Source organism: Oncorhynchus tshawytscha, linkage group LG23, assembly GCF_018296145.1.
Source record: "Oncorhynchus tshawytscha isolate Ot180627B linkage group LG23, Otsh_v2.0, whole genome shotgun sequence".
In the NCBI taxonomy this organism is placed as follows: domain Eukaryota; kingdom Metazoa; phylum Chordata; class Actinopteri; order Salmoniformes; family Salmonidae; genus Oncorhynchus; species Oncorhynchus tshawytscha.
The window spans coordinates 9,353,159-9,380,746 of record NC_056451.1 but is presented as its reverse complement, the minus strand read 5'-3'; the positions used below and the strand labels follow the sequence as shown (position 1 = coordinate 9,380,746).

Sequence of the window (27,588 nt, the reverse complement as noted above, 5' to 3'; positions counted from 1 at the left end):
ATAAAGAAAGTGGTTTATGACAGATTTACCCAATGGGTATGAATCCATATTACAAGTAATACAACTGATACAGAATTGTGTTTTCCCTTAGTTTTCTTTGATTGATTCACCGAGAGAGAGGGAGGGAGAGAGAGAAAGAGGGAGGGAGTAGGAGAGAAGGCAGATGCCATAGGAGAGGAGGACTTGCTGGTTCTTATCTGCTGGGCATTTGAGTGCTTCACTGGGTGCATATCAACTGATGAGGTAAGAGCTATACTAAATGTATGGGACTTGTGTTCTTATGTTTGCTTTTAGCTTTAGATTACTCATCTCGATTTTATTGCAATTATGTTAATTGACTTTTATTGACTGATTACTATTGCTAATTGCATCAGTCTTTTCAGGGCTGTAATTCTTGCGTAATCCTACTTTATTTGATAGTCGGCTGAAACGCTTCCATTGTATCCCATTGTGTTTGCCTTTAATACCTCACACTGTATTGCATGCTCTGTATCAGGGTACCATTACAATTCATTGGTTATCACAAACGAGTTCACAAGGTATGGTTTGCGAGTTCAGCCTCGTATCTCAAGTGTTTTAGCACATGGTTGTTGGCAGTCACGTTCAGGCTTTGGTGACAGGATGAGTGTGGCACTGTGAGAGTGAGTTGGTGACCTTTTATAACATAAGAGTTGTTTTCATGTGATAGCTGTAGAGGTTTGGTACCAGTAAGGCTTTAGAAGCCTCGATATAGCAACGGAGCTTCTCTCCTCATCCGTGGTCTTTTTTTAAGGCTGAAAACAACATCATGACTCACACCAATTCATTAATGCTAAGGGGTGTACAGTATGTTGGCTTGGGTCTATTTGCAGCAGTGTAACAGAACATCTAGGATAGCTAGATGGGTATGAGTGCTGTTTCATATCCCAACAAAGTTTTGTTCTCTTATTCTGTTCTTATTCGAGAGGGTGATCCCATTTTTGCTTTTAGATAATAAGATGAGGTGCCTCAGGAGAAGGGTCCATTGGGACAATCAGTTTAAACAAATACAATTCAGTTGATCTTGGCATTATATCTCAGTATAGTTTACTTAATTCCCAAGATAAAGCCAGAATTGGGTATGAGGCAAAGTGGGGCACAGATTGGGGAGCAAATGTGCCTTGGGGAGTAATTCCTCCGTTCCACAGGGACACAAGCCAGTAGTGACAGTGGGTGTACAACAGACACATCCAATAATCTAGTGACCTGATTCCTTTGGACCCAATAATGGCTGGAACAGATGGACGTAATGACAACATGTTCATTTCTATGTCATAATGTCATGATTGCAGAATGTAGCAGAAGGTTCCAGACCTGGGTTCAAATACTATTTGAAATCTTTCAAATACTTTGAGTGTTTACTCTAGCCTGCATAAAGTGCCAGATGGGGCTTGCATTGTTTTGATTATTCTATTGATCCATTAAACCAGGCAACTTCAATAAAGCATCAGATAAAGTATTTGATTTCAAACAGTATTTGAACCCAGGTCTAGAATGTACCAAGATAGCAAGCTAGTAGTGTCAGAAAATCATGAGAAATGTTAATCAATGAGAGAGAAAAATAATGAGTTTACGAATCTTAAAAAAAAAAAAGAAATGATCAGTGAGAGTAGTACCGTCAGAGCTTAAGTATTTGATTGTTGTACTGTTACAATCTCCACCCGACACAGCCAGAAGAGGACTGGCCACCCTTCAGAGCCTGGTTCCTCTCTAGGTTTCTTCCTAGGCTCCTGCCTTTCTAGGGAGTTTTTTCTAGCCACCGTGCTTCTACGTCTGCTGTTTGGGGTTTTAGGCTGGGTTTCTGTATAGCACTTTGTGACATCGGCTGATGTAAAAATGGCTTTATAAATACATTTGATTGATGTCTCTCTACTGACACCCTGTATGCGTACCAATAACTTAATTTTTTATTTATTTAACCTCTATTTAAGTAGGCAATTCTTATTTACAGTGACAGCTTAATTGTAAATACCCCCCGGCCAGACCCTCCCTTAACGCAGATGGCGCTGGGCCAATTGTGCGCCGCCTTATGGGACTTCTGATAACGGCCGGTTGTGATACAGCCCGGGATCCAACCCATGTCTTTAGTGACGCCTGGAGCACCGCTAGACTGCTGCTCCACTTGGGAGGTCACAAATGACAACCATGCATCTCTCCTGTCCACCAAAGGTGGATGGGTAGGTGTGGATCCTTTGTCAGTGTGTGCTCTGCTCTCACCCTTTCTCCCTGGCCTGGCTATCTCTGTCCAGCAAGAGCCAACCCCCCAAAATCATACACACACAATATCCCCCTATTGTAGTGTGTGTGTGTGTGTGTGTGTGTGTGTGTGTGTGTGTGTGTGTGTGTGTGTGTGTGTGTGAGAGAGTGAGTGAGTAAGTGTGTCTTTGTGTATTTGGTGATGGTAGTGGGTGATGGTAGTGGGTGATGGTAGTGGGTGATGGTAGGGGGTGATGGTAGTGGGTGATGGTAGTGGGTGATGATGGTGGGGATGGTAGTGGGTGATGGTAGTGGGTGATGGTAGTGGGTGATGGTAGTGGGTGATGGTAGTGGGTGATGATGGTGGGGATGGTAGTGGGTGATGGTAGTGGGTGATGGTAGTGGGTGATGATGGTGGGGATGATGGTGGGGATGATGGTGGGGATGATGGTGAACTAGAAGAAGCAGAAGAAGAAACATGATTCACTTGAATGCTGCCATGACCAAACAATGGAAGACTAATGTGAGAAATCATAGAACAAGAAGGGCGATGGGTCGAATTAGCTAATGCCACCAGAAGAGAGAAAAATCCAACAAGAGAGAGAGAGGAGCAAGAGCAGAGAGAAAAGAGGATTGTTGTGATTAAAAGACAATTATCTGTGCACATCGACTTCCCAGTGTTGTGCGGTGTCAGGCTCGAGCTGTGCTGTTCTTTTCACCCAGCAGGGCCTGGGAGACAATGGCTACTGTGTCAGGACAGGAGGGGGTGGTAGCAGGGTGGGTTGAAGGGGTGGAGGAGTCTTGGGTGGAGAGAGGTTCAGTCAAGGGGCGCAGGGAGCAGCTCCCCTCACCATTGTGTTTTCATGCTCTATTTTCCAAGGCCTGAGCAATATAAACTGTATACGGAGTCTGAAAAGCATCAGGAACACCTGCTCTTTCTTTGACATAGACTGACCAGGTAAATCCAGGAGAAAGCTATGATCCCTTATTGATGTCACTTGTGAAATTCACTTCAATCAGTGTAGATGAAGGGGAGGAGACAGGTTAAAGAAGGATTTTTAAGCCTTGTCACATTGAGACAGGTTTGTGTCTGTGTGCCATTCAGAGGGTGAATGGGCAAAACAAAACATGTAAGTGCCTTTGAACGGGGTACGGTAGTAAGTGCCAGGCGCTGTGGTTTATATCAAGAACTGTAACGCTGCTGGGTTTTTCAACCTCACCAGTTTGTGTATATCAAGAATGGTCCACCACCCGCAGGACATCAGCCAACTTGACACAACTGTGGGAAGCATTGGAGTCAACATTGGCCAGCATCCCTGTGGAATGCTTTCGTCACCTCGTAAAGTCCATTCTCCCACGAATTGAGGCTGTTCTGAAGGCAAAACTGTGTACAACTCAATATTAGGAAGGTGTGCCTAATATTGTATACACTCAGTGTATATCGCAATATCATAATTAATATTAATATTATTATCAGGATGTGGATATATCTGGATATATGCCATGTTCGTATGATTGGTTTTCAGCATTTAACCATATTTAGACCTTTCCTCTGGCCCTCAAAACACTTGTGAATGTTCTCATACTGCAGTTACAGTCACTGTAGTCAATGGGTCATGTTCAGAGGGCTCATATCATCCGTCACATCGTTATTGTTATGATTGTTTTTATCGTGAAATAAATGTTTGTAAATATAATGAACAACAATATAAACGCAACAATTTCAACTATTTTACTGAGTTACAGTTCATATAAGGAAATCAGTCAATTTAAATAAATAAATGAGGCCCTAATCTATGAATTTCCCATGACTCTAGGCAAGGGTGCAGCCATGGGTGGGCCTGGGAGGGCATAGGCCCACCCACTGGGGAGCCAGGACCTATGTTTTCCCCCCAAAAGGGCTTTATTACAAACATAAATAGTCCTGAGTTTCATCAGTTGTCCGGGTGGCTGGTCAGTTGTCCAGCCACCCATACATATTGACAATCCTGCGAGGTTGTCTGTGGTTGTGAGACCGGTTGGACATACTGCCAAATTCTCTAAAATGATGTTGGAGGTGGCTGATGGTAGAGAAATTAACATAAAATGATCTGGCAACAGCTCTAGTGGACATTCCTGCAGTCAGCATGCTCTCTCAAAACTTGAGAAATCTGCGGCATTGTGTCTGACAAAACTGCACATTTAGAGTGACCTTTTATTGCCGTCAGCACAAGGTGCACCTGTGTAATGATCATGCTGTATAATCAGCTTCTTGATATGCTACACCTGTCAGGTGGATGGAATGTCTTGGCAAATCTTTTATTTTAGCTCATGAAAAATGGAACCAACTTTACAACTTTGCATTTATATTTTTGTTCAGTAAATATATTGCCTGACCTTCCTTTATAGTAAATTTGAGTATAGTCAACCTTCAATCTTGGACAAGGTCATAGACAATAGGGCTGGAGGAAAGAATAGGGCCTCTTGAGAACTTTTGACAATGTGTTCATGGTTTATGATCTGGTCACAAAGGAAGTGATGCAGTTTGAGGTCACATGCTCCTCACTGTGCCCTCAAAACCAGTTCAGTATGGTTCAGCCACAGGAGAAGTTTAGTGACTTTCATTATTCTCAATATCCAGCCGTTTAGAAGATTGTGGTGGCAAATGTATTGGTCAAGCCCTCTATTGGTCAGGTTAGGTGGCAGCTACAAGTACCGTAGCTATAGTTCAAAAAGGTCTATAGATTACATATGGACATGAGTGGCATATACTATATTAGCCTCTGAGAGGTCTTCTACCACAAAACAACAACCATTTCCATACAATGACATTGCTATTTTAATTCCCATCTCTGTCTTAACCCTGTTTGTCCCCCTTCTCCGGCGTCCGTTCTTCCACCCCCTTTGGCGTAGTAGTGACCTCAAACAAGGACATTGCACTCCATCAATCCAAAACAAACGAATATGCTCGGACCCATCCAATGTTAAACTAATGGCCGTGTTGGATTGAAAGGGTCTTGGAGCTCAAAGCCTCACCCACATGTGTTGGGATGAGTGGGAACAGTGGAGGTCATTGTGGCCAGGGCGGTGCGGGGTGTGCATTTATGAATGGCTGGGCCTCGAGGCGAAGGCACAGAACAATGCTGGTACACTGAGGAGACTGATTTCCATATGGGAGAGAAGGAGGGAGGGCAGTATATTCCTCCCCTCTTGATGGGGCATGGTACAGAGAGGGGCGAGAGGTCTCTTGATGGCAGCGTGAGCGGTGGCGTGATGGTTAGAGTATAGTAGTACATGTGCTTGTTGTTGGGGACAGGCTTGTTGGCACTAAGGCTAGAAGCCCAAGAGAGAAACGCCTGTGACACTCACCTGACTGCACAGGTGAGTAAAAGCTCTGAACAATATCATTTTCATGGAGTTGGAGTTAATTGGTCCATGGAGATAGTTGGAGTCAGTTGGTCCATGGAGTTAGTTGGTTTCATGGCCATGATTATTTAATGAAAGCTATTGACTTGGTTGCTCAGTGCTTCTTGGCCTCTCTGTGTGTCATACCTTTTGTTAGAGATGTCTAGGTCAGTGGTTTTCAACCGGTGTGCAGAATTCTTTTGAGGGTGACCTGACCTGTGGAATGCACGTGGAATTTTGACTTGGGAGCACCAGTGCGCTCAGCTAATACATTGACAATACATTAATACAATATTGGCATTGGCACATGGTTACATCTCTGTCATTGTTTTTCAAGTCCAATGTGTTCATGCCTCTCATCAAGAGAAAAGTAATTTGTATAATTTTACTTTGCCTGCAAGAACCATTAGCACAGGCAAGTCTGATTAGGCTGAGATGTACCACAGCCTCTACCATAGAAACAAACCGACCATGGCTTTGTGTCCGTGGTTGAACCTTTATAATGCAGAAAACCGCTCCTCTCTAGCGCAAACCGTTCACAACGAAAGACCTATTTTACCTGAGCACATTTCATTTCTTTTCCCGCGGTGGATTCTTGGACGCTCTTAAAGGGGTAGCCTACACTCAAGTGATTCATAATGAGTAAGGAACTATGCAAACTATTATAATAATTCAAATAAACCCTATTTAATCGATTTTTAAAAATTGTCACAGAAAATAGAAGATTTGTAGTATGGATCAGATTAGATGGAGGTCATTACCACTAAATAAATTAATAGGGGAATGTTAGGTTTTCTGTAGAAATGTTTATCACATGGAGGTGTGCCGCTGTTCATAAAAGTCTGGGAACCACTGGTCTAGGTGCTGACTTTAGATGAGTTATTACACCTGAACGACTCTTGCTTTTCTACAGTAATATTGAAGGTATGAGGAGCAGTGTCTGTATGATGGTTAATGTGTCCTCATTAATACAGTGACACAGCAAATGAGTTGGATTTCAGTTGTTTTTCATTTAATACTCAGGACATTGAGAGTGAAACGAGAATGCGTCTTTTACCTTGTATTCTAAGGTGAGTGTGTAAGTGAAGTGGCAAATGAGCAAGTGAGTGATCTAGTGATTGAGTATTGTGTGAGTTTGTGTGTATCTGCGTGTGTGTGTGTGTGTGTGTGTGTGTGTGTGTGTGTTTGCATTTGCGTGAGTGGGGGCTAGTGAAAGCCATGCAATAATCACAGGACAGATTTTCCTCCAAGTACCACACAGAAATGAACAGTTCCTACTTTTACCAGAGCTTTTGCCAGTGTCTCACCACAATTACTTAGAATTCTGAAAGCAGATACAACAGCAGATGAAGATTCCAAATCTAAATTCGGACAGACTGTTTTGAGCTTATTGTGCCATAAGGTCCATGTGTCCTTTCTTTGGCTCTTCTCCTGCGTGACCGCTGATGCAAACAAAATACTTCATAGGAGTGAGGAACATGGTATTAACTGACACACTCCTTCAGTCTATATGTTGTACAAAAGGAAATAATAGCAGTGTGGGAAGGGCATTGGGAAGGTTTGGGATTCGGACATTGGGAAGGTTCGGGGGAGAATTGAAAATGGCGATACGTATCTTTCCGCAGTAGGTCTTGGCCTCCTGCCTGTGGGGCTATGCAGGTGACTGCTCTGTTTGTCGCCCCCTACTGGGCAGGGCGGAAGAGAGAGCACTCTAATGAGCGAGGAGGCCTGTGGCTCACCATCTGCCCACTGTGCTGGGACTGCATTTGGCAGCACTTTACTGGATACTGGTCCAGAGACACACGGCTGCCAGGTGGATACACACATTAGTAAACACACACACATTAGTAAACACACACACAAATGTACTCGTGAATGCATGCAGGTGCACAAACACACACACACAAATGCACTCAGAAAATACACCCCCGCATGCAAATCAAATCAAATGTTTTGTCACATGCGCAAAATACAACAGGTATTTCATCTTACAGTGAAATGCTTACTTACAAGCCCTTAACCAGCAATGCAGTTTTACGAAAAATACCTACAAAAATAATAAATAATAGTAACAAATAATTAAGAGCAGCAGTAAAATAACAATAATAAGGCTGTATACAGGGGGTACCGGTACCCAGTCAATGTGCGGGGGGACCGGTTAGTCGAAGTAATTGAGGTTATATACATGTAGGTAGAGTTATTAATGTGACCATGATTAGATAATAACAGAGAGTAGCAGCAGCATGGGGATGGGTTGGGGGGGGCAATGCAAATAGTCTGGGTAGCCATTTAATTAGATGTTCAGTAGTCTTATGGCTTGGGGGTAGAAGCTGTTTAGGTGCCTCTTGGACCTATACTTGGCACTCCGGATCCCTTGCTGAGAGAAAAGTCTATGAGTAGGATGGTTGGAGTCTGACTATTTTTAGGGCCTTCCTCTGACACCGCCTGGTATAGAGGACACACCTACTCATTCAAGGGTTTTTCTCTATTTTTTACTATTTTCTACATTGTAGAATAAAAGTGAAGACATCAAAACTATGAAATAACAAATGGAAATATTGTAGTAACCAAAAAAGTGTTAAACAAATCAAAATCTATTTCATATTTGAGAATCGTCAAAGTAGCCACCCTTTGCCTTGATGACAGCTTTGCACAATCTTGGCATTCTCTCCACCAGCTCCGCATTCCAGGAGACTACCTCATGAAGCTGGTTGAGAGAATGCCAAGAATGTGCAAAGCTGTCATCAAGGCAAAGGGTTGCTACTTTGACGATTCTCAAATATGAAATAGATTTTGATTTGTTTAACACTTTTTTGGTTACTACATGATTCCATATGTGTTATTTAATCATTTTGATATCTTCACTATTATTTTACAATGTAGAAAATAGAAAAAAAAAAGAAAAACCCTGGAATGAGTAGGTGTGTCCAAACTTTTTACTGGCACTGTACATACACACACAGATACTGTACAGGCACTGTACATGTCACACCTACATTTTGTCATCATTTTACAGGTTGTAATTGTGGCCTTATAAGCAGTACTCTACCTCACACAGACTGTGTCATGTGGAGTGACGGTGGAGGGGTGGGCTTCTCACAGGCAGCTCCGAGTGCTGTGTGTGTGGGTGGGGGGAGCGGGTGTGCTTTAAGACCATCTGCTCTTTGGAGTATTTTAGTGGGGGCCAGAGCTTGTGGACCAGTGCGCGTCACAGGCGAACAGCAACGCAAGCTGTGAGCTGGCCTGTTCCGGAAAATTCCTCCAGTTTCTGCCTCACAATGGGCAGTGTTCCGTGTACAGTGTTTCCTTTATTCATATGAGACACCAGCGAGCTTCACATACATACAGTATATGATATTAAGAATACAAATGATCTTGGCTGAGCTGGCTCCTTCTCTTGAGGACAGTGGGGCCAGTTGTTATTGGTTGATCATTTGGAATATGGAATATGAGTCATGGTAATATGGCAAGCTGTCATGGCCTGTTTCGACCTTACTGATTCTGTGTCGATAGTTTCATTGTTGCACTAGACGTCCTGAACATAGCCTACACTAGGCCATATGCAGTGTGCAGTATGATTTTCTCTTTGAAGAATAATTGTTAGAATGAAATTATAGGGCTAAGGATGCCTGTGATTATTCTGCCTATTTACTACTGTGTTGGCGCTGGGATAATACAGCCCCCACAGGCTATGTGAAACACTATGAAGAACAGGAGGAGTGGTGGAGTGTACGCCTAGGGAGATTCTCAACTGATAAAAAGTAAGCTGTCCTCCTCTCCTCCGTGACCCGGAAACGATAAGTGGTGGAGGAGAGCGTCAATTCGTTAGTTGGCGAATGAAGAAGTGTCCTCCTCTCCTCGATGATCTACTTCAGCAGAGGACGCACAAGAGCGTCCCAACGGCGCCTAGCACGGAAGGGTTTTAACGTCCGCCACACCCCCTTTGAATCAGCTGTTGTTTTCTCGAAGGAGAAAAGCATGCACACTTTTAAAAACGATACACTACTTATCCTTTAACCTTTAAAATGTCTTGCACAACTAGCTACCTTTGTTTGTTTTTTAAATCCCTTTACACATTTATTTGGGGATTCCACCCCTAGAAACATAATTTGCCTGATGACGCGCAAGTGGAAAAGGGGAGTCTCATTTCATAAAAGCACATTTGTTTCCAGATTGCCTGAACAGAGGAGAGGAAGCAGGAGGCGAGCAAAACCAATTGAAACTCTCCCATAGACTCCTAAAGGGGAATTTGTGTTGCAGTCATTTTTACAATGTGAATGTTCCAAGAGTGAAGGTCCACACTAAGGTCATTTAGTGTGGATGACCTTAGGTGAAATGTACACACTAAGTATTTATCACAATACAGACCTGTGACCTCTAGCAGTGTAATGTTGTTATTACTGTATAACACACAAAACACATAAAGTTGTGCCAAATCTTTGAGAATGACACAAATATTAATTTTCACAGTCTGTTACCTCATTTTGTATGATGGCAATTTGCATATACTCCAGAATGTTATGAAGAGTGATCAGATGAATTGCAATTAATTGCAAAGTCCCTCTTTGCCATGCAAATTAACTGAATCCCCCAAAAAGATGTCCACTGCATTTCAGCCCTGCCACCAAAGGACCAGCTGACATCATGTCAGTGATTCTCTCGTTAACACAGGTGTGAGTGTTGACGAGGACAAGGCTGGAGATCACTCTGTCATGCTGATTGAGTTTGAATAACAGACTGGAAGTTTCAAAAGGAGGGTGGTGCTTAAAATCATTGTTATTCCTCTGTCAACCATGGTTACCTGCAAGGTAACAAGTGCCGTCATCATTGCTTTGCACAAAAAGGGCTTCACAGGCAAGGATATTGCTGCCAGTAAGATTGCACCTAAATCAACCATTTATCGGATCATCAAGAAATTCAAGGAGAACGGTTCAATTGTGAAGAAGGCTTCAGGGCGCCCAAGAAAGTCCAGCAAGCGCCAGGACCGTCTCCTAAAGTTGATTCAGCTGTGGGATCGGGGCACCACCAGTACAGAGCTTGCTTAGGAAGTGCATCTGCACGCACAGTGAGACAAAGACTTTTGGAGGATGGCCTGGTGTCAAGAAGGGCAGCAAAGAAGACACTTCTCTCCAGGAAAAACATCAGGGACAGACTGATATTCTGCAAAAGGTACAGGGATTGGACTGCTGAGGACTGGGGTAAAGTCATTTTCTCTGATGAATCCCCTTTCCGATTGTTTGGGGCATCGGGAAAAAAGCTTTTCTGGAGAAGACAAGGTGAACGCTACCATCAGTCCTGTGTCATGCCAACAGCAAAGCATCCTGAGACCATTCATGTGTGGGGTAGCTTCTCAGCCAAGGGAGTGGGCTCACTCACAATTTTTGCCTAAGAACACAGCCATGAATAAAGAATGGTACCAACAAATCCTCTGGGAGCACCTTCTCCCAACCATCCAGGAACAGTTTGGTGACGAACAATGCCTTTTTCAGCATGATGGAGCACCTTGCCATAAGGCAAAAGTGATAACTAATTGGCTCGGGGAACAAAACATTGATATTTTGGGTCCATGGCCAGGAAACTCCCCAGACCTTAATCCCATTGAGAATTTGTGGTCAATCCCCAAGAGGCGGGTGGACAAACAAAACCCCACAAATTCTGACAAACTCCAAGCAATGATTACGCAAGAATGGGCTGCCATCAGTCAGGATGTGGCCCAGAAGTTAACTGACAGCATGCCAGGGCGGATTGCAGAGGTCTTGAAAAAGAAGGGTTAACACTGCAAATATTGACTCTTTGCATCAACTTCATGTAATTGTCAATAAAAGCCTTTGACATTTATGAAATGCTTGTAATTATACTTCAGTATTCCATGGTAACATCTGACCAAAATATCTAAAGACACTGAAGCAGCAAACTTTGTGTCATTCTCAAAACGTTTGGCCACGACTGTACACTCTAAGCTCTGTAAATGTTTGAAATGACTTAGGACGAAACCTCCCCCAAGTGGACACATACATACACACACAGGCACATACATACACACACAGGCACACACACACACACACACACACACACACACACACACACACACACACACACACACACACACACACACACACACACACACACACACACACACACACACACACACACACACACACACACACACACACACACACACACACACACACACACACACACACACACACACACACACACACACACACACACACACACACACACACACACACACACACACACACACACACACACACACACACGCACACAGGCACACACACACAGGCACACACACACACAGGCACACACACACACACAATGACCATGGCGCAGGGAAACACTGCTTTGTCCCAACGGAACGACAGCGAGTGGAGGAGGATGAGGGGATGGGGGAAGGAGAGAGGAGGAGGCGGAGAGGAAGGCCACATAGCTGTTGTGTCGCCGTAAGGGCCACAGTGCGAAGTGTGTTGGCACGCCGTGTGCCTCATGTGTGTAGGGGTCTGTGGCATGCTGCACATTCATTTGTACAGGCTCCAGTCTGTGAATGAGGTATTCACTCTGACTCTACCAACCTTCCGCCACCCAGGCCTACTCAGCCCATCCTCAAGTGTGTTTGTGTAGGGATTCCCTTGAAAACATCCATGGCTTGGTGGATGTCATCGTTTGGCCTATGGCTTAATGGCTCTTGGAGACAGTGACTCACGCCACTTAAACTGTAATAACCGTTCCACCATGAAATAGAAGTATTCTTTGTTGCGTTGATATGTAGGGGGTCCTTCTAGTTGCTTGCTGGACCATGTTGTCATCCCACATCCACAAACATACCTTATGCAGGAAAATATTTGGTGTGTGTGTGTGGTCCAACGGAATGCTCAAAACATTTTACAACACCAAATGTCTTATTTTTTTGTAATAAAATAAGAACCATTGTTGTTTGTTTTTAGATCAGAATCCCAGGTTTGCATCTTTTGGCTTAGTTTTTCAAATATTTACTCATTTTGTTTGCAAACGGTAGTCAACGTGGGCACCGTACAATAACTAAAGCCTCTAACTGTGGGGATGTATGAATCCAATGGAACTGTTTGGAAATGGAGAACATTCTCATCTGTATGGGTATGAACCCAGTCATACTTATCTAGTCACACTCACTAGTCATAGTGATATTATGGCTCAACTTACATTCACCCAGAGGTCACTGGCTCTTTGTGGATACAGTAGGTCCTAGCAGGGAAGTTATCTAATGCTAGCAGGGTTCATTTGACCTGGTTGTGAGAGTCAAAAGCCTGGTCCATGGTCTGAGACAGAGAGACGGGCGATAGAGGAGAGGAATGCGTGTAGTGGGCCTAGGAAAAGGCAGAGAAATGTTTGAATTCACATTCAAAACTACCCACCACACACATTCACCACAGCCTTCAGCTCACACAGTCTCTCTTTCCCTCTTTCCATCTCTCTCTCTGCCACTGTCCCTCTTTCTCTCCTCGTCCCCTGTCCTAGAATCCATAGAACCCGACAGACAAGATTTTTCCACCTGTGGAGACCCACAAGGGAAGCACACGCTCGGGGAGAACGTAGAACCGACAGAACCCGAGGGAAGGAACCGAGAGGGAGCCGGAGCCTGGTGCTGAAGCTGGTATGAGGCAAGTGGTCTGTGGCTGGTCTCTGTGCTGGCCGTTTGTCTGCCAATCAATGGCTCTCGTTGTTGTTGCTGGTGGTGTCAGTGCCCTGCTCTCCAGGCTATTATGTTCCTCCTGACATGGCTGATGTGTTGACTCTCAGCTCAGACACAGTCCCTCTCTTGGGGTTTTGTCTAATGCAGATGGTACAGCTTGACGCAATGTTTTAGAAATGTTTTAATGGCATTGGCTATGATTGCCATAACCTAGAGCCTCATGGTTTGGTTGAAAGGGGTCCAAGTCAACTTTATAAGTGATCTGTATGTGGACCGTACATTTTACTTTGGATTTCAAATGTGTGTGTGTGTGTGTATAAGTGTTATGACACTGTTTGGAAATACGCATGAGCATGCTGTTTGTGTGCGTACAATCGCTTGTTCGAGAACGGGATGTTCGTGTCCCTCAGCCCAGAATACCCTCTCCCTGTTGTTGCCAAACTGCATAAAACCAACAGAATTTGCCCTTATTTTCCGTAGGAACACAGCTTATCAGCCTATAGACTGTCTGGGGACGTAGTGATGTGTTAATCATGGAGCTCTCCAACACAATCCACTCTTAGGCCCACCATCTGCAGCCACCGGCTGCTCGGAGGGAGGCTAAAGACAAGTCGTTGCCTCCATAGCATCATGGATGACATACAGGGGGAGACACAGACTGGTAGATACAGACTAAATGGTCCAAACAACCAACGGACCAAATGATGATGGTTGACGCCATGATGTCATGTAGCGGATAGGGGCCTAGGGACTAGGGTATTGAGTCATGGTTCTGAACAGGGCCCAACAGTGACTGTCTGTCGAAGACCTGGGACTTACGTATGAATAGCCTAATGAGTGACTTTACAGGCACTCACACCATGCCGTCTGAGTGAGAGCGCGAGAGAGAAAGAGAGAGTGTGCGTCACCATGTCTATGTGCCAGTGCCTGTGAAGAACCCGAAGAGTCTGTCTCAGGCAGCAGGGCTGATGACATCGCCTGATGCTCATGTCAATTGTTGTGTGTGTTTTTTGTGTTTTTTTTACAGAGAAGATAAGGGAGAGGGCTGTTGAGGTGTCTGGGTGTGATTGGGCGCCCTCTAGTGAACATTACTACTACTGCTACCACCAAGCTGAGGAATCAGACATTTTCTGTCTTGGCTACTTTTCGCCCATTGAGCAATTCAAGGTAATAGTCAGTAATCTCTACTGTCTTTTTACACACAATCATATTGACTTTTGCCATTGTTACCTGAGATAAAAGCAACATAGGCTAATTATAATATATATATTTTTAAATGTATCATTTAACCATTGCATTTACATGTCACCACTACTGACATTAGTTATATGTCACTATATTGGCATATTCAAAATAAATCACTTAGCATTGGGCTCCATTGGTCCAGAACAGAATGGTAAAGGGTGAAGTTGTGGCTGCGTAATTGAGGTCCGATGTCTGTTGCAGAGGTCTCCGGTTCAGGGTTAAATAGACACCATGTGGTGTTTGGAGCTGCTTCTGCCAGTGTTGCTAATCATCAAAGGTAAGACTTTTATGTTTCTCATTCCATATTCAGTGTGAATAACTACTCCATTACACCACAACTCAGACTGGGGAAATTCATTTCAAGACTACAAATGTAATACTAGAAACGAAGTAATCCAGAAACAGTTAAAGTCAAAGTTTACATACACCTTAGCCAAATGCATTTAAACTCAGTCTTTCACAATTCCTGACATTTAATCCTAGTAAAAATTCCCTGTCTTAGGTCAGTTAGGATCACCACTTTATTTTAAGAATGTGAAATGTCAGAATAAAAGCAGAGAGAATGATTTATTTCAGCTTTTATTTCTTTCATCACATTCCCAGTGGGTCAGAAGTTTACATACACTCAATTACTATTTGGTAGCATCGCCTTACTAACTTGTGTCAAACATTTAGGGTAGACTGCCACAAGCTTCCCACAGTAAGGTGAATTTTGGCCCATTCCTCCTGACAGAGCTGGTGTAACTGAGTCCGGTTGTAGTCCTCCTTGCTCGCACATGCTTTTTCAGTTCTGCCCACACATTTTCTATAGGATTGAGGTCAGGGCTTTGTGATGGCCACTCCAATACCTTGACTTTGTTGTCCTTAAGCCATTTTGCCACAACTTTGGAAGTATGCTTGGGGTCACTGTCCATTTGGAAGCCCCATTTGCGACCAAGCATTAACTTCCTGACTGATGTCTTGAGATATTGCTTCAATATATCCACATAATTTTTCCATGATGCCATCTATTTTGTGAAGTGCACCAGTCCGTCCTACAGGAAAGCACCCCCACAACATGATGCTGCCACCCCCGTGCTTCACAGTTGGGATGGTGTTCTTCAGCTTGCAAGCTTCCCCCTTTTTCCTCCAAACATAATGATGGTCATTACGGCCAAACAGTTCTATTTTTGTTTCATCAGACCAGAGGACATTTCTCCAAAAAGTACAATCTTTGTCCCCATGTGCAGTTGCAAACCGTAATCTGGCTTTTTTATGGTGTTTTTGGAGCAGTGGCTTCTTCCTTGCTGAGAGGCCTTTCAGGTTATGTCAATATAGGACTTATTTTACTGTGAATATAGATACTTTTGTACCTCTTTCCTCCAGCATCTTCACAAGGTCCTTTGCTGTTGTCCTGCGATTGATTTGCACTTTTCGCACCAAAGTACATTAATCTCTAAGAGATAGAACGCGTCTCCTTCCTGAGCGGTATGACAACTGCCTGGTCCCATGGTGTTTATACTTCTGTACTATTGTTTGTACAGATGAACGTGGTTCCTTCAGGCATTTGGAAATTGCTCCCAAGAATGAACCAGACTTGTGGAGGTGTACAATTTTTTTCTGAGGTCTTGGCTGATTTCTTTTGATTTTCCCATGATGTCAAGCAAAGAGGCACTGAGTTTGAAGGTAGGCATTGAAATACATCCACAGGTACACCTCCAATTGACTCAAATGATGTCAGTTAGCCTATCAGAAGCTTCTAAAGCCATGACATCATTTTATGGAGTCTTCCAAGCTGTTTAAAGGCACAGTCAACTTAGTGTATGTAAACTTCTGACCCACTGGAATTGTGATACAGTGAAATAATCTGTCTGTAAACAATTGTTGGGAAAAATGACTTGTGTCATGAACAAGGTAGATGTCCTAAGTGACTTGCCAAAACTATAGTTTGTTATTAAGAACATGAGTGTATGTAAACTCTCGACTTCAACTGTATGCAATTGCACAGTAAAACTGATTTGGTGGTTTTACTGCATTGACCCAGTTGACTTTTAGAGCGTGTCAAACTTACAGCAAACAACAGCAAACAACACTAAAACAAACGGGTACAGAGTAGATACAGTGTCCTGGCACACATGGTAGCAGGAAATCAGCCTAATGTTCCAGTGCTTTCTGATGGCTGGCTGGCGCCCAACTTGACTCAACCTTGTCCCTGTCACTTAAACAGTGGTGCCAGTGGTGCCATATGCTTCATCCACATAGGGTCCCTGCTCTTACCATCTCAACCAGGGAGAACATCATGATATCATCCTTTGTTCTCTCTATCTGTTCATCTTTTCTCAGTGATTACATTTGAAACTGTAGATGTATTGTAGATTGACGGGTCATTGATACAGTATATAATTTCGCTCTCAATATTTCCATTTCCAATCTTTGTCCCATATTCCTCCTGCCCTCCCTCAGATGTCAGTGGCCAGTGGAATGTATGGATACCCAGGGACATCTCGGCCATGACCAACTCCTGCGTGGTCATCCCCTGCACATTCATGTACCCGTCCGGTATCCGGCCGTACCGCGGCACCCACGGCATCTGGTACTTTGGTCAGCCCTACCCCCAGCTCTTCCCACCTGTGGTGATCAAGACGCGCACAGACATCGTACATGAAAGTTACAAAGGGCGTACCAAGCTCATTGGGGACCTGCAACAGAGGAACTGCACCCTGCTCATCAGTAATATAGGTACAGAGCACTCAGGGAGGTACTACTTCCGTGCCGACCTGGGCGGTGCCAACATCTACACCTACCCAGATTTCTCTGAGCTCAAGGTGCTGGGTAAGCCTGCTGAGAGGTTATGTTTACAATTGTTTACAATTGAATGTGTCACATTTATGGGCTGGATTGCCCTCGCCTCGTACCATATCTGTTTGTGCTGTCTTTCCAACGACTGTGGACACTGTTTGGCATGACAATGACAGTAGGAGTTGGCAAACCCAAATATATCTGGGACCATGCTAGGATTGTCCTAGCTGGGATTATAGTTTTAATGAGAATTGGTAAATATTGTGAAATGGTGAATCTTCACTCATTCGCTTATATCCTCTCTGTCCCCCAGACCAGCCCAACATTGACATCCCTGAGGAGATAGTCGCTGACGAGAATCTGGAGTTGACGTGCTATGCTCCAGACAATTGTCCAGAGAATAGCCCAGAGATCCAATGGATGTACACAGACTACCTGCCTGAACCCGAGTATACCTCAGACTACGTGGAAGAGAGCAACACAGCCGTGCTGTCCAGCACGCTCATTTTCACTCCCAGGCCCATACACAATGGTCAGCTGCTGGGCTGCAGGGTCTACTACCCCAACACCACCCTGGTCTATGAGAGACTCATCTCTCTGGATGTCAAGTGTAAGTGACCAACTGACTGTTGTCACCGAACCTGTAGCTTTGAATCCTCAAATTCTGTGAGAAGCATGTCATTGGGACACAACAGGGGACACATTATGTAATGTGGGGGATTATATTAATATAGAAAAACTAATCTTGCCGACTACGCCAAATGTAAATTAGCAGTGTTACACATATTTCTGATATACACATTGTAGAATCATTGTCAATATCTACAGTCATCCATTATTCTACATCTAAAGTAGAAGGATAGTAACTTCATTTAGAAATATATTGCATGATTGTGACATGGTATGTATTGGGTATGTTAGCCTGGCATCCAAACCTGTTTTTCTATGTTTCACCTTTTGTTTTTCCTTTGAAACAATGATGAGTACAGTGTTAGGTCAGGTTTTATCAGGTTATACACTTGTCACTTTTAATAGTGTAACCCCACCTTCCCCTTCCTCTCACCCCAGATGCCCCTCGCTCGGTGTGGGTGAACGTGTCCGTGGAGGTGATGGAGGGCAGCTCGGTAACACTGCACTGCGAGGTGGACAGTAACCCTCCTCCCAGGATCTCCTGGCTCTTTGGGGACCAGGAGCTGCTGTGGGACACGGCTTCCAACGCCTCGCTCTCCCTGGAGGACTTAACCCCCTCTCAGGAGGGCATCTACACCTGCGTGGGAGATAATGGCTACGGCGCCATGAACACATCCATGTACCTGGCTGTCTTGTGTAAGTGTCATTGTGCAACATGGTGTTTCTGGAATAATCAAAAATAGTTACATTTAACCATTGTAGTTATACAGTATGTCAACCAAGCTGACATTTTAGTTTATGTCATTTGCAGTGACATATGTGACCGACCGACTTGGTTCGGTCTTATTTAGTCAAATTTGAAATGGTGTTTTTTACATTGGATAAAAGTAAAGACTCGGAGCTAGAAAATAGTATATCACACACTGCAGTTGAGGAACAATGGGAAAGTCATTCTGCTTTAAAAGTTGATAAAGTTATAACCTCACTTCTAAGAAAATGACACTTAAATATTTTGGTAGACCTACTGGAGAGCTCTTCTTTGTCTACACCCATTAAGCATTGTTCACACCCTCTTAAGACATAGCCCCACCCATCTCTTTAAGGATTCACACATGAGGCAAGATTTCAAGACTAAAGGCTGGTCTATCAACATGTCTGTAAACAGTTATCAATGAATTATTCCAGGAAAATAAACCCACAACAAGATCATTATTTACAAGTTAACGGTTCGCTAGTTACAGAAAATAGCTTACGGTTGTGAGTGTAAAAGCATGGCATTCTACCAGAGAATTTTAGAACTTGGACACTGTCTCGTTGGTCTAACGTTATATCGGACTATGGTGCAGTTCATGCTGTTCTTCACATTACAGTCTCTGGTAAACACACACTATATCAAATAAAATCAAAGTTTATTTGTCACATGCACAAATAATTCACAAATAAACTGTACAGAGAAATGGTTACTTGCATAGTGGAGTATTTTGTTTAGACATGTAGATAACTAACTAGCTAGCTAAACAATGAAACAACTCGTAGCATTAGTACCCTGCATGAATCTACAGGTAGCTAAACTAGAAAATGGCTCTGAGATACGAATAATATTACTACACAGCTAACAGTACGCTTTAACTTGCAATGAAAATGACTTCCTGACAAAATTAGAAATATATAATATCTGAAAATGTAGCTAGCTATACTCTCTTACCTGTATACAGTGGATGAACGCTTCTCCCTCTCTGTCACGGATGACATGGTTGCCCTTAGTTTTGAATATGTAATCCAGAGACAGGTGTTTTACACAACAGACTGTTTTCTTTTCGACTCCCTCCGCATTTGCTATCAAACGCCTGAATTTTCTCCATCTCCTTAGCTATCATACTCTGCTTCCACCGGGAATTACACTGATTTCAAAACTCGGTCCTCCAGAAAGTGTAAAACTATCTTTCCAAAACAAATCTGCTTAAGAAAAGATTACCTAGACATACTGAGCAGCTCATTATAGACAGAAGCATGCTACATGGAAGACCAATCCGAACTCATCTCTCAGCCTGTCCAGCCCATCCATTATCTCAGCCAATCATGGCTAGTGGGAAGGTTCCTGACTTTTTCCGTGGCTAAACCAACTAGGCTGGTAATTTAACAATTGTATTCATATTTACAGATGGCATACACGTTTGTTATTAAGGCACATGAAAGTTCACATGATCAAGAAGGCATTTCTGCACCAAAACTTGTTTTGATTAAAAAAATTAAATGTTTGCAGTCAAATGCCTCTCCTGTGAAGTAGTGATGCGCAATATATATAATAATATATATAACGATGTATTAGTCATGTGATAAACCTGGCCCATAGCTTCTTGCTCTTGTTTATACACAGTAAAACATTTGAACTCCTTTCATATAACTCTACCTTTCATCCCCTCTCTATCCTCCCTGCAGACCCTCCCAGTGAGCCAGTGGTAAACGGCTCCCTGACCGTTTTGGAAGGTTCCTCCATCTCCCTGCAATGTAGCACCCAAGGCAATCCCGCACCCACCCTCACCTGGCTGAAGGACGGGGAGCTGGTGGGCACCATCACGGCCGAGGAGGTGTCTGTGCTGGAGCTTCTGGAGCTCACCCCTCAGGGAGATGGACAGTACCGCTGCCTGGCAGAGAACGAACACGGACGAGCCAGCAGCTCCCTCAACATCACTGTGGAATGTGAGTGGGTCATCATGTCATGTGGTATCATAACATGTCATATCGTATTTTACCACCTACATTACACCACGTTACACCATGCCATCCCACTCTACATGTCAGTCATATCCTTACCTCCACCCTCTCTTCAGACGCTCCCGTCCTTCTGGAAGAGTCCAAGTGCACGGTGGTGAGGGAGGGAGTCCAATGTGTTTGCATGGCTACGGGTAACCCTGAGCCCATCATCGAGTTCTACCTCCCCGACAAGAACATCACCATCAACGACACGGACGGACGCTACAACTACTACACACACACGGACGGCCACACGTCCACGGGCATGATCAAACTACGGGAGAAGGGCGAGCGCTTGGGCAACGGTGCTGTCAATGTGCACTGCAGCATTAGCAACATATACGGGTCGGAGAGCTTTCATCTGGAGTTACAGCAGGAGAGTGAGTACACAAGTTCAGGTTCATGGTTAAACACAGAAACAAATGCATACAATTAAAATGCTATACGTTGTATAGCCAAGCATACATGAGAGATTGAACTGAAATCAGAAGTGTAGTACCTTTATATGATATCTAGATTGACTGTATAAGTAAGAGCATAAACTGGCTACCCCATTGGCTTGATATGGCAATGGCATTATCTTGAATGTAAATACGTTATAGTACCAGGACCTAGCTAAACAGTATTTCATGTTTCTATATCGTCTTCAATATGATGTTCTTGTCCGATGTTAGAGAAGTACATGATGGCAGTGATTGTTGGCACCATCGGTGGAGTGGCTGTCATCGCCTTCATCATCGCAGCAGTGAGATATGTGGGCCATAACAACAAGAAGTGAGTATCCACCCTTCACTAACTGTGACAGGGGTCAATGCGAGTTACAGGTACAGGTCATTTCCTGTTTGAATTGATGATAAGGAAACACTTCAGCCTAGCCATCCATTCTAAAGCACCTCTGTGTATTCATGAGTGAATGATTGATCGATGAACGGACTTGAGAATCATTAGTCATAAGTTATGCTAACGCCAGAGCGAGTTCAATTAATTTGCCATCCCTAGTCCCATTTCTGGAATCCTCTGAGATGGAGATCCAAAATGGCTGCCTGGTGGATTGGGTTAGCAAGCCAGACTAACCGTAGCCTATAGTTTGCAGGCTCAATTCCCTGCTTTGATACTGCTTTGTACCCTTGACCTGCTATGCTAAAAATACAGCCACGGTAGCCTACTTAACTAAGGTGCTTCAGCATTATACCAATACATCACATTCCGACAAAGGCTTTTACTGAAAGTCGCTCCAAGAGAGGGTGTCGGCTCAACCGCAACTAAACCCATGAACCAATACCCACAACCATGAACGTCGACCACAACCATGAACCATAGGCCTGTAGATTAACTGCGTTGGGAAGCAGGTCCTTGTTTTAAAATGGATGCCCAGGCTTGGAGTGTCGCCCTGAGTTAGTTAGTGGCCATGAGACCGAGTCTGATCTTGTGACTCCACCCCCCAGAGAGAATGGCAACCCTGGGCAGGACCTGGTCTCTAAACTGGAGAACCCAGCGTTGTACTACAGCACAGTCAAGAAGGACAAACAATGTCTGAGGAAGAAAGTGGTGAGACATGTTGATGATGATGACTATAATGATGATAATGACCATTCTCAGATCTGTCTTAAACGTGAGAACGTGAGAATGATAGCTTACCCGTTGCTGATACTGAAACTATACTATACCCATTCAATTCATGTCCTATTTTTGATGTAAAGTAAGGTTCATTCCATGGAGATATTCTTAAATAATCAAAAACCTATATGACCTCTTATGTTAAAGAGAAAATATAAACTTCCCCAGTCAACTACTAGCCTGAGAATCCCAGTACCACTATAGCCCTCTATCACAGTACCACTGGTGTAGCTGCCACCATAGCCTTTCCAGACCACTGTTTTCTGCTTCATCGCTTCTCTGCGTTCTTCTGTCTCTGTTTTCTCTTCCCTTACTCTTGCACAGCTTAAGACAGAGCTTCTGGGCTCAAAGTTTAACTCCATTCTAGAGGAGAGCACGGTAAGGTTCCTAAACAACCCAGCCCCAATCCCAACTCCAAGTCTCAGTGGTAGACAGCATCCCTCACACATCACAGACAGCAAAATTATACGATGGCCCAAATTTGGCTCTAATCTACAATGTTACGACTTACCATTTTACCCAGTTAACCACTTGGTGTTACGGTCCTGAAGTGCATCTGTAGCATGAAATGTCCAGACCTTGCCTGGCAATGTGGATGTGGCCCACATTCAGACCAAAAGTAACTATGGGAAGTTGTTAGGGCCACATCACTCAAGCCAGAGATGGCCCATAAGCAAAGTGCCAACCCTCCCCCAGTTCGCATCTCATACATTTGGACCAGATCTGGGCCATATGACTCATTGTGGTGCCAGAACTGAGCCACATTGTATGTGTCACAAAACAACCAGATCTGGCCCACAGTCGTCTGCTGTCTGAGATCAGCTTCCATGTGCTCTATTGCCTCTGATTTCCACTACTACTGTTGCACGGCTGCCTCGATACTAACAGGATATGCTAAACCGCCTCAATCTCCTTGTTTTACGCCTCTGCTCACCAGTAACTACTAACCCTCCTTTCTCCTCTCTCAATGTCTGTCATGTTATCCCTTTATACTCTGAATGTTCTGAGGTGTCAATGGCAATGGTGGCACTGTCCTGATATAACCTGTGATTCTGAATGGACCTTCTCTCTTTCCGTACCTTCAACAGGGAGAAGACGGGGATTATCAACCTGTGGGCTCTATGGCAGACCTGGAGAGGCAAGAGCTGAACTACGCCGCCCTGCAGTTTCTCGGGGGGCGCTCCAGGGATGGAGGGGCCTCAGGGAGGGGGGATGACGGCAGCGACTACACCGAGATCAAGGCCAAATGAATCGCGATCCTTCCCTGACCCATCGTCACCGCGGGACACAGTGGCAGCCATGTCGTCGCCCCCCTCCTCACGTCATTCGCCCCCTCTTCAAACGTCTTCCCCCCTCCCCCGTAGACACCATCACCAACCTTCACCGTCACACCAAGAACTCCCATCGTCTCCGCCAGTCCCTGAATCATCTCAAATGACGTCCCCGTTAGTCGACCCCCAAGCCTCCAAGGGGAACCCCAGTCACATCTCGCCAACCAGGACTGCTGGTAGCTACTTGCAGGGTCAGAACACGGCCCAGTGGACAATGTAAACAGATCTTTGTATTATCAGCAGCTGTCGGTCTCTAGGCTCTTACTCTATTGTTCATAGTCAAACAATTCCCTCACAACAGGTGCAATGTGTTAGTTACTGTATCTTCTAGATTCAATGTTGCTATTTCCATCTCTACACCATTAATTGTTGGCATTGCTTTTCTGGGGCTCCCCTTCTGTATGTCACCCTATATCATACTCATAGCTAGCCTGGTTAAACCAGATTGAACGCTGCGCTCATCAGTTTTCCTGTGAAACGCAGCACAATCAGTTTGGATACCAGGCTAACTGTCTAGATCCGTCCATTATAGTTATTCTCCACTGTGTCCGCTGCCAGTCGAAGTGTCAGGGAAAGGGGTGTGTTTTGTGCTTTTTCTTTTCTTATCTCTATTTCTGACCCTGGATCTGGAGGAAATGAGGGATCTCTTCTCTCTTCCTGATCCAGTGGTTGTCAACGCTGACTAGTGTTCAACAAACGTTAGGCCTGGTACACATCCAATTGAAGCCTGTCATCTTCATCTCACATATTCTGTTCCCACATATAGTTCAATAGTGATGTGTGCTGTGACTCCGTGGCTTTTGATGATGATGAGAAATGAATATTTCTTTGATTTTATATAAAGAGAGAAAATGGATACTCTTAGAGGTTTGTGGAGCCTCGAACACAAGGTTCTGCTCGTGCAAGAAGTGGCCTGATTTTTTTTTGTTTTTATGCATTATAAGCACTGATTGCATTGTGTTTTGCTCTTGAGGAAATATGCCAGGGTAACACAGAATGTTCTACTTATGCCATTGCCCATGATTTAATTACTAGTATTTTTGGACGATGTTTTGCTAAGGGTAAGTGTTAACTTATCCTTAAATGGGAACCAATGGATTAGAATACATTTTTGGATCAATCTGGCATACATGACTCCACTGTAACACTCGCACAGCAGGCCAAAATGTATCCCGTTGAGACAATGTGTGTGTGTGTGTATGTAAACAGTGCTGAAAGATCAGCAAACACTGATCACTGTGGCTGTTTCAAAAGATCACTTTACCTGAGACCGCTTCTCACAAAATGTCTACTTCAATGGTTGTGAAATCAATGCCTAATCCTATAGGGTTGTATCAGATGAGGCATTTGAGTGGCACAACATTGAAGTTGTTACACCAGTTGGTTGTGCTATTCAAATATACTTGATCAACTCATGTAATGTAATCTCCAAGCTCACTAATGGCAACACTAGATAACAATGACTGTTAATACAATATTAATACGCTGCATATGGATGGGTAAAAGGATACCAGTATACATTATGTAAATAAATACCCTGCATGACTATTATGCTGTCAGCCATATGTGTAGATACACTACGGTATGTACATGCTCACTATTGCAACAATGGTTTACACAGGCAAGTCGGATACAGGTTCAGTAACACTTTAACTGACTTCTCTGTCATAAGGGTGACATAACGCTGTCATAACATAACACATGTCATTTTCGGTCATGAAAACTGATGTCAAAATACTGACAACCCTTTACACTGTCATGACACAAATGGGTATTTATGTAAATTAGTTGGCTAGCGGTATGCTAAGCCAATAACCTGACTGAAGCAAAGATTTGTGCCATGACAGTGTCAAGCTTATGTCAGCTGTCATGACTGTTAATAACATATTTTACGTCATTGTTCTGACATGGTTAGGTCACTAGACCTAATGGCAGAGCGTTCAAGATGTGTTGCCCAACATTGAGACATGCCAATATGGACATCCGTTTAGTAACACTTACTGTCGTCAGTTCTCTTGAACGCCTCATGGGGAGGTTATTTCTTTCTAAACCTGGGAACAAAATGGAGAAGCGTTGTTCATGTCTTCTCTAATTTGTTTTTCACATAGTGTGTTGTAAAGCAGATTTGTACTTTCTTTACTTTGTGGTATTCATTATTATTATTATTGTGATGATTTTTTTTTATATCTTTGACACAATAATTCCGATCAGAATTCTGCAATCCTTCTGCAAATTAGCACTGTTATTACTTAATGACAATAAGAGCTCTATGATGATGTTTGATCATTCTCTTTCTTTTACAAGTCTGTCCCGCCTCAAGCAAAGCCATCTTTCTTTGGGTCCAAACAACAAATAAATAAAGTAAACAACAGAGAATGTGACCAGTTCAGTTTGTTATCTATATAGTTTATATGTTTTCTCATACCCAAAACAGTATGGAAAATACACCCTGAATACATTCTATATCTCCATGTATTAGTATGACTTTATTGATACAGTATGTAACAGTTATTCCTCCCATTGTTTGCAGTAGCTACATCTCACAAAGCTTTATTTTAAACCATTTCACTTGATAATATTTGCAACATAGTTGAACATGAGGAAGATAAAAAACTTGTAGCTTCCTAATGTGCTTTTACATAAAATACTACACAATTTGTTTATAATAGATTTTTTTTGGTGCAAAAATCCTGGGACATTATTCTAAAAAAGAGGTTGAATTATTTAACATAAAAAAGCTTTCAGGGTAAAAAACAAACAAAAAAACTACGTATTGCAATAAAGAATAATTGGAATTGAAATTTAAAAAAGTTAAATCAAGCCTCTGAACCAAATGCTAAAATAAAATAGAAGTTTATCACAAGCAGAGGATCATTGTGGATTCGGGGTGATGAGGTCATTTTCGGGAGACAAGTCTGCTTTGTCCAATGAGATGTAGGTACTATCTTCGGTTCACCCTTTCGCTATTTAAGTCATAGAAACACTGTTAACTGACATGATTTTAGAGCCAATTTGTGCAGTACTGAAAGAAGTAGAATAAAGGAAGCAGCTACAGTATGTTGCAACCTGTTTATTAAGATTGATATTTTACCTTTATTTAACCAGGCAAGTCAGTTAAGAACAAATTCTTATTTTCAATGACGGCCTAGGAACAGTGGGTTAACTGCCTGTTCAGGGGCAGAACGACATATTTGTACCTTGTTAGCTCAGGAGTTTGAACTTGCAACCTTCCGAATACTAGTCCAACGCGCTAACCACTAGGCTACCATGCCACCCCGGGGATAGCCTATATCACTTTATTGGTCAGTTGCACACAAGGTCCAACCAAAATGTGACTTCCTTTTTTAAGCCAACCCCTCCGAAAGACACATACATACACATACAGAAATATTTTGGAGAGGTGTGGAGGGGCTGCCACAATTTGCGGCAGGTTGATATTTACAGAATAGAGTGAATTTCGCTAGATGGGTCAGCTGCAGAGATGTGTAGTGTTAATTTGAGGTTAGGTTAAGCATTAGGGTTAACTGTGTGGTTAAGGTTAGGGTTAAGTCGGTTTAAATCACATTTTATGGCTTTTGGCCATTTCAGCTAGTGACCACTCTGCAGAGCTGCCTTGAGAACGAGATTCAGGCCAAAAACACTAACCTGCCACTGGGTGCTGTTGTGGGGGGTTGCTCAAGGGCACGAAATGGCATCAAATATTTGATACCAGCCATCCTCCAGTTGCTAGCTCACTTCACAAAATACTTTTTCCTCATCGGATCTGGAATTAGTTTGCTGGTTTGCCTCTCTAACCGCTAGGCTACATTCTCTGGTTGCAAATTTCAGTTAGCCAAACGGAACTTAAAGTTGTCCTTGATTATAGTTTACCTCGCTCAGACAGTCCTACCTTGCATAACTTGTTGATAAAAAAATCTAAATATAACAGTGATAAGCATTTCATTGGCA

General features: G+C 43.4%; 1 protein-coding gene across 6 annotated transcripts; it reads left to right on the top strand.

Moving 5' to 3' along the window:
• The first annotated feature begins 158 nt into the window (after positions 1-158).
• On the top strand, positions 159-26,011 carry LOC112230421 (myelin-associated glycoprotein). Of its 6 annotated transcripts, none has more exons than XM_024396737.2 (13): positions 159-243; positions 13,111-13,246; positions 14,313-14,452; positions 14,732-14,807; positions 16,973-17,341; positions 17,622-17,918; positions 18,377-18,634; positions 20,378-20,638; positions 20,770-21,072; positions 21,367-21,466; positions 22,138-22,240; positions 22,634-22,687; positions 23,398-26,011. In XM_024396737.2, the coding sequence occupies exons 4-13, from the start codon at positions 14,762-14,764 to the stop codon at positions 23,557-23,559; spliced, it is 1,953 nt and encodes a 650-aa protein (XP_024252505.1). In that variant the 5' UTR covers positions 159-243; positions 13,111-13,246; positions 14,313-14,452; positions 14,732-14,761; the 3' UTR covers positions 23,560-26,011. The 6 variants fall into 6 exon arrangements, with proteins under 6 accessions (XP_024252505.1, XP_024252499.1, XP_024252510.1 ...); XM_024396731.2 differs by lacking the exon at positions 159-243 and adding an exon at positions 5,412-5,574; XM_024396742.2 differs by lacking the exons at positions 159-243; positions 13,111-13,246 and adding an exon at positions 5,412-5,574.
• The last annotated feature ends 1,577 nt before the right edge of the window (positions 26,012-27,588 follow it).